Source organism: Lactuca saligna, chromosome 6 (assembly GCF_052625555.1).
Source record: "Lactuca saligna cultivar CGN05327 chromosome 6, ASM5262555v1, whole genome shotgun sequence".
Classification (NCBI taxonomy): domain Eukaryota; kingdom Viridiplantae; phylum Streptophyta; class Magnoliopsida; order Asterales; family Asteraceae; genus Lactuca; species Lactuca saligna.
Window position 1 is genome coordinate 165,763,042 of NC_136422.1, and position 8,032 is coordinate 165,771,073.

Consider the following 8,032-nt stretch of genomic DNA (forward strand, 5'->3'; position numbering starts at 1 on the left):
CTTTTTAGCACATTAGTTTGTGGAGTTGACACTTTTGATCCCCCAGCTTCGATATTCTCTATTGCTAGCCACAAAGGGTTCAAGAGTTTCCCAATTTTGGTCCCTGACATTTACCAAATGTGACACCTCAAGTTTTTTTGTCACATTAGTTTGTGGAGTTGCCGCTTTTGATTGCCCCATCTTCAATATTCTACTATACTGTCTTATTTTCTCAAATAACAACACATATATTTAATTACCAATGATAGCAATAGATATCAAATAAAGTATTTGTAGCACTGTGTAAGAACGTTGTTACTATAGGTAAAAATAAACCTTTCAAAATACGATGCCCTAATTGAAAAAAAATATTTTTAAAAAAAATACCAACCTGGAACGAAACCCATGTTTTTTTACTAGTTTGTGCAAAAGAACATAATTTTTATATATTATTTTTATTAGCATATAATTTCTTAATATTTTATCTAGTTTTCCAGCCCAATTGGTTTAAAATAAAAGTGCATGTACGGCTTACTCACATGCAATATTGTACAAAGTTAAACCCGTGGACCACTTTTATCGTTTATGTCACACTAATGTCACAAATGCTTATTTTTTGGCATAATGCTACGTATTTAATAATGTTACTTTATTGATTTTATATAAACATTTACATTCATATATTTAATAATATGTGATGTATATCAAATATTAAAGGATTAACACTGTTTCATGGAAAATAAATTATTTTTATTGTATTTAAATAGTCAACAAATCTAATTTATTAAATAAAAAAGTAATGAAGTTATTTTTAAATTATATCTTTTTCCATTTATATTTTTATATTAATTTTTAATATTTGTTATGAATTTGGTTTTTTTTTACAAAATTACCCCAAAGTTTTTTTTTTTACAAATTTACTTTTTTTTTTCAGTTTTTTTTCTAAACATTTTTATGGCTTTTTGTAACTTTTTAGACTTTTTGTAGCTTTTTATAGCCATTTTAAACTTATGTTACAACTATTTTAAGTATTATTTTATATTTTTACAAATGTTTTTTGAAACTTTTTAAATATTTTTAAAACGTTTTTACAGCCTTTTTAACAATGTAATTTGAATTTAAATATATATCTTTGAACTACGTAATTTTTTTAGTGCATAATACTATAAAATAAAAACGCATGTAATTCGTATGGTACGTCGTGATTCACATGCATATGTACTAAGTTGAACCCACTGGACCACTTTTATCGTTTATGTCACATTATTGTCGTAAATACTTATTTTTTTGTCATAATGTTTATGTATTTAATAATCAATGTTAATTTATTCACTTGATTTTATATCAACATTTATTCTCATATACTTAATAAACTATAATGTATATCAAACATCAATAAATACATTCAAAATCAAATTCTCTTTTCCTTTTATTTATTTGAACTTCCTAAAAAGTTTTTCATATATAAATATTACATATATGAACATGACTTCCTGGTCTACATATAAATTTATTCTCATCTAAATTCATTATATATTTTTAAGAAATAAGTATGTTTATATTAAAATAAATTAAATTTTCTTTCATTAAAACAAAACTATTAGGTATTAAGTTATTAAGTTATATATATAACATTAATATCAAAATATGATCAAGAAAATCAAACACAACAACCATAAGATTCTCTTCATCATCTAATCCCTTGTGTATATATATAAATAATAACATTAATGCCAACTTGTGCTTATTTCTATATATATAACCCAAATCCATAATGTGATTTCTATAATTTATAAAAACACAACCAAACAAAAAAAAAGTGTAAAACTCCCCACCTATAATCTTCTAATTACATTTCTCCCATGCTCGCCTTACAGCTCCCACAGGTATTCGTTTAGGGTTTAGGGTTTAGGGTTTACAGCTTTCAGCCGAACCCTCTTTCTCTTTTACTTTCTCATTCTTTAAAAACTTCAACTTTTGTCCCATAAAATATCCAAAAATCAAGAATCCAAACACTTCACGAAGGATTTGATCGTCTCTTTATAAACGGTTTTTGGCAAACAAGCAATTTTTCATCACTATTGCTTTCAATTTCCACAACCCGTGCTTCCCATTTTAGCCTTGCGGTAACCATTCTTGCGGTTTCGATTAAAGAAGTTGTGTCGCGCAGTATCACCCAACCCTAAATAAATAAATAACGTTTAAAAAATATCTAAGAATCTGATAACCCTAACCCTAATTTGATTCGTACATCAATTTTTCATCACTACACTTTTAGTCCATGAGTTTTAACGCTTTTATCGATTCCTTTAGGGACTAGAACCAAAAAAAAATGCTAAACCGAGGGACCAAAAGTGTAAATTTTATATATTAACAAATACCTCCGGTCGGAGTATCCGGTCTATCTCAAAGAATATATCCATCATACTGCAACGATGATGCTTTTCACTTTCAAGCGATAAAAGACCTTCCGCATGAACCAAATCATACGTTCTTGGATACGTTGGAAATGCTTCACACCTACATAAATAATTCAATTCAGTTTTCGTCTGATTCAGTAAATCATGTCATATGTTGAGTCAGATTGACTATGACATAAAGCAGGTTAAACGCAGTACAACCTAATCTGTCATGTCATGTCATATGCCGAGTCAGATCGACTATGACATAAAGTAGGTTAAACACAATACAACCTGATCTGTCATGTCATATGCTGAATCAGAATGACTATGACATAAAGTAGGTTAAACGCAATACAACCTGATCTGTCATGTCATGTACTATGTACTTAATGATGAGTCAGAGTGACTATGACATAAAGTAGGTTAAACGCAGGACGACCTGATGTGTCATGTACTGTGTAATTAATGATGAGATGGGAGAAATGAATGGAAGGATACCAGTCGTGTAACACGCCAAGGAAGCCGCGGTCGAGGATAAGGGGGAGGTGGTTGGGGGCGGTGGTGGGGACCACGTTCATGACCCATATGGATTTGCGTGCGTCGAGTAGCGCGGAATTAAAACCACCGAAATGCGCATTCATGTCGAGTACGTTTCTCACCATGTTGTATGGTGGGGACGGATCTTCAATCCCGGGTCTTTTTGGATGGTCTGAAAATATAAGTGGAGATAGCAGAGACCAATAGTTTCTTATTGCTAAATTCCAATTCACATCGTCTTCATAAACATCATCCAAAAGTACACCTAATATTTAAAAAAATAATAATAATAATGAAATAAGCCAACCATTATTAATGCAAGAAACAAAAATGTAATATAAGGAAATGAATGTAGGATGCTATAATACATAAATAAATAAATACACAAATAAAGAGAAGAAATACCATGGATAGCGAGTTCCTTGGTGTTTAATCTTGCTCTAGAAGGCCAATTTGGTCTTTTCTCAATTGGGATCCAACGGCGGCTATGAGTTCCTCCAATGCATGCCTCGAGTTGATGATAATATGGAGATTCAACATCATGGCCCACTTTGCATATCAATGGTCCCGATCCATGGTTCCTATTAAATAATGAGATAAAGATCACTTACTTTTTTTCTTTTTGACTTAATATAGAAAGAATGATTTAACAAAGAGTCTTTCCCAATTAAGTGTTTGACTTTATATAAAGTTATATAGTAATAGTGAAGTAGTGTTGATTACCTAGAAGCATAACAATCTTTATTACTCTGCTTCTTCCATACAACCGTTTTGTCTTGTTGTGATAACAAATCCCAACAAAGATCTTTAGCAAAATTACGCACAAAATCCCATTTTTTTAAATTCTCTTTATTTCGGGTGGAAATTGGGGTGTTGGCAATTGGTGAGGTCCAAACAAAGTATCCTCCAGGCCTAAGAACTCGATCCACTTCAATCAAATGTAAACCATCTGTGCCAAATTTATAAAAAAAAAAAAAAGTAAACTTTTTTTTTTTCAATTATTTTGACACTAAATGATATCATAAAATCATAATTTGAGTTTGACCTAAATGATACCTTTATGATTCCAGTCAACCCCATCCCATGCACTGTGTACCATGTCGTATGACAGGGACGGAAATGGTAATTTCTTTGAAGTAAAGGAAGCAACCATAGCAGGAAGACCTCTTTCAAGAGTTATTTCCACTTGACTCCCTGAAGATTCATAATTTGCTATACACATGGTTAAAAGTTGGTTTGGAAATAGATGTGCCCCTAGGCTACCAAAACCACAACCTATATCCAATATTGTCCTCACCTGAAAAAAAAAAAATAATTAAAAACAAAATAAAAAGGAAAAAGATACCCTTTATTTCAAGAAAAGATTTTTTTCACTTACACCAGCATGAACAAGGTAAGATTCATTTCTTAAACCAATCATTTCTGCAATTTGATGAGAGTAATCTTCGATACTATCATCAACCATGGAAGATGCAAAACTAAATGAGATTTGATCTTCATCTAACAACATCATCCTGATATTCAACAACATATAATAAGAAAATGAATCAAGAATCTTTAAAGTTTTTGATTTGTAAAGATTTTTTGAACTCACCTTTTGGTCAAACTTCCAGAAGAAAGTACTTGTTGTGCATTTATTTTAACATTATCAATCCAAATAACATCTCTTCCAGTAGGCCATCTGTGAGGAATCTTGTAAGCAGGAGGGGCAAGAACTAAACAATTCTGTTTTGATGTGGGTCCACAATGGCGATCATTTTCATGTCCCATGGTCAAACCCAAGTCAAGGTTTTCTGTGGTATTGAAACAGGGTATGTAGTTTTCTGATTCTAGAGGACAGAATTCAGATTCTTTAACCCCAGAAGTACCAAGTGAAAGCTCTCCAATGTCCCATAAGTCTGATACAAGCTGTTCTTGAAGCCTTCTATATCCATGGAAAGTGTGACCTCTAGAAGAAGTTGTGAGAGATATTGTCCACCAAAAGGATCCAGTAAGGGCAAGAATTATGATCATAAATAAACTCGACTTAAGCAAAAACAAAGTTAGTTTGTAGCGGTTTCTTGAAGTTACAGGGCTGTATGGATCAGGAACACTATAGCCATTTGTGGGAATAGATTGTTTGGATGATGAATTAATTGAATAAAAGAACTGAAATGGATTCCTTGAAGGGGATAAACGATTCTTATGTAAATCTTCATTCTCTGTTTTAACTTTCATTTGAGAATCTTCCAAGAACTCTTGAATTTTCTCTGGTAATTTTCCCCCACCAGAAGTACCTCTATGGAGTGACCTAGACATTATTCTGCATTCAAAACATACAAAATCCCTAAATTTCAAAAGGAACAAAAAGAAAAAGGTAATGGAAATAAAGAAAAGATGCACAGTGTAAGATCTGTTCATGTAATCAACTCCACTAGATCCATAAGAGCATATTAGCGTACCCATTAAACATAAGTACTTGAGTTTAAACAGAAGATAGTGACAACAAGTAAAATTCACTTTCATGAAGGTGATCACCAAAACCCCAAATTGAAAAAAAGGAATCAGATTTGATGTTATATAATATATACATAAGCGGCAAATCCATTAAAAGCATATAGAGAAAAGAAGATGAACTGGTTGCGAATTGGATGACAAATACTAAAAATAGAAAATATTACCTTGATTAGATGCAGAAAATTCAACAAAAATCCGGAAATTCAGCCAGTTATTGTGCAGTCTTCCATCATTTCATGTTGCACACTCCCACTTATATTTATTTTTCTCCTATCACCGATTGTGCAGAACTTTGATTTGATTTAGAGAATAAGGTGGTATATGAACTTGAGAATCGCCCCAATCACGAGAAACGTCGCTCGTGAATGCTACTCAGTACTCACTTGAACTAGATACTAGAGAGAGAGAGAGAGAGAGAGAGAGAGATATGAGAGAGGGCATGTAGATATATATATATAATATATACAGCTTATTTGTATGTATATGTAGATGCATACACATACACACTGAAACACGCAATGGAGAATGGCAGATTATCGATGTGTGAAAAGAGATGGATAAATATGCAATTAAACGCGGAAATAAAATTCTCTCTCACACACGTACACACAGACAAAACGCATTAATGGAGTGGTGCTTATCTAGCTGTAATTTTGGTAATTAATTATAAACAGTAGGTTAATGAATAAGATTCATCTCAGATTAACTACAATAGGTAATTAATTAACTATTGAAACTTAAATTCATAGTTTAATCGCAAAAGAGAGAGAAAGAGAGATAATCGATAGCGATTCCATTGAAGAGTGAAGACTAGCTTACATTACAGATATGTCATATGTCACATTCTCGTACTATTAAAAAATAATAATAATAATGAATATGGGATCAGCTGCACAGTGTGCATAACCGAGTGTAGAATTAGATTTACCTCGAACCACCGTCCGCCATCGTCACTATGTCGACCTGCCGCCGGAATTACCGGCGAATGTGTACACAATATTATAGTCATATATGTAGGTGAAGAGAGAGAAAGTGAATGTGAGCTTCCGATTTCAAGCTTTACACCGGCATTGAAGGATGAATGCAACTATACAAGGAGGGTCTCCACCACATGAAATAAACCCTAGAAATTTCAGATTGAAAATTGATTTGGGATAAAAAATTTAAATTGTACGTTCCTGACTCTGGTGCCTGTGCTTCATGTACCAAATCTTGAGAAACCCTTTTTTCAGCTTTTTATTTTTACTGTTTCTAATATCTATTTATAGATTTTTTATTATTATTATTATTATTATTATTATTTTTTGCATACACAATTATGTTTATAATATTTTATCTAAAAAATTACTTTTTTATTTTTATTCACATTTTAAGAAAAGTCATTGATAATTATCAATGTTTAAGAAAAAAAATATTGTCGGCTTGTTATAGTATTTATTAGCAATTCATCATTAAATATTGAATATTGTTTTTCAATAAACTTTGAATCTGTTTTCAATAAATCACTAAATTATGTATATATTTTCCAAAAAAAATCATTTTAATTTAAAGAAAAAGTTATATACTTGGTCCCCGTGGTTTGCAAGAATGATCACTGCATGTCCTCCTAAGAAATTTTGGATACGAGGGGTCTTTTTTACAAGGAACACGAATGGTCTTTTTGACAAACATGGTTAAAAACTGATGTTAAGTATATGTAAATGACCAAAATACCTTCTATAAATATTTTATTGGACTATTTATTTAATTTTGTCTTAATTTTTTTTTCTTCTTTTTTAATTTACTTTGTCTTTTTTTTTCTTTTGTTAATATTATTATTATTATTATTATTATTATTTATTTTTTATTTTTTTTCTTGCATTTTTTTATTTATTTAGATTTTTTTTACATTTTGTTCGAATATATTGTTTAGTATGTTTTTTACTTCTTTTTGTTTACATTTTATGACGTTTTGTTCGAATAAATTCTTTTAGTTTTTTTTTTTTTTTTGAGGTTTTGTTCAAAAATATATATATATATATATATATAATAATTTTTTGACATTATATTCGTTTATATTTTTGAAATACTTCAATGTAATCATAATTTTTAACATAACTTACTTCCAAACCTTCACAACAATCATGCACCGGAGAAATATTTTTTCTTTTTGTTCTTTAATATGTATTTTTTTTGTTAAAAGAGGGTATAATTTTTGTTAAATGTGAGTATGATTAATAGAGACATGTATAAAACTATTTATTTTAATAGGTTAATATATATGTTAACCGAATTTTGAAATGGGTGTCAAGTTATAAATAGCTTGATTGAAATTTGTATAACATGAAAAACCAAAAAAAATCTAAAAAAATGAACTCCAAAACATTGACATCTATTTTCTAGTTATACGGATTTTGATTAGCCTATGTATAATTTGACACCTATTTTGGATTCTGATTAACCTACATATTAATCCATTTAAAGTAAATAATTGTGTGCCTAATCTATATTAATCCTATTCAAATTTAACAAACCTTTTACGCTTTTTTTTACAAAAAATATTTATAAAATGATTTACAAAAATAAGAATTATATAATCATATTTGTGTTATATAGTTAAATGTTTCAAGTAAAAAATG

General features: G+C 30.1%; 1 protein-coding gene across 1 annotated transcript; it reads right to left on the reverse strand.

Moving 5' to 3' along the window:
• Positions 1 to 1,706: 1,706 nt before the first annotated feature.
• Positions 1,707 to 5,936, reverse strand: LOC144999948 (putative pectin methyltransferase QUA2). Its single transcript, XM_078959094.1, has 9 exons — positions 5,579 to 5,936; positions 4,513 to 5,220; positions 4,297 to 4,432; positions 3,975 to 4,215; positions 3,642 to 3,867; positions 3,324 to 3,499; positions 2,880 to 3,183; positions 2,361 to 2,499; positions 1,707 to 2,161 (listed from the first exon to the last, which is right to left on the reverse strand). Exons 2-9 carry the CDS (start codon positions 5,214 to 5,216, stop codon positions 1,997 to 1,999), a joined length of 2,091 nt encoding a protein of 696 aa, XP_078815220.1. The 5' UTR covers positions 5,217 to 5,220; positions 5,579 to 5,936; the 3' UTR covers positions 1,707 to 1,996.
• Positions 5,937 to 8,032: the final 2,096 nt, after the last annotated feature.

Excerpts from the sequence above, each read along its gene's own strand:
- LOC144999948 (XM_078959094.1), bottom strand. The coding sequence starts at position 5,216 with ATGTCTAGGTCACTCCATAGAGGTACTTCTGGTGGGGGAAAATTACCA. Across the intron at positions 4,433-4,512 it reads TCTGGAAGTTTGACCAAAAG|GATGATGTTGTTAGATGAAG; the intron begins GTGAGTTCAAAA and ends GTTGAATATCAG. Across the intron at positions 3,184-3,323 it reads CAAGGAACTCGCTATCCATG|GTGTACTTTTGGATGATGTT; the intron begins GTATTTCTTCTC and ends TTTAAATATTAG.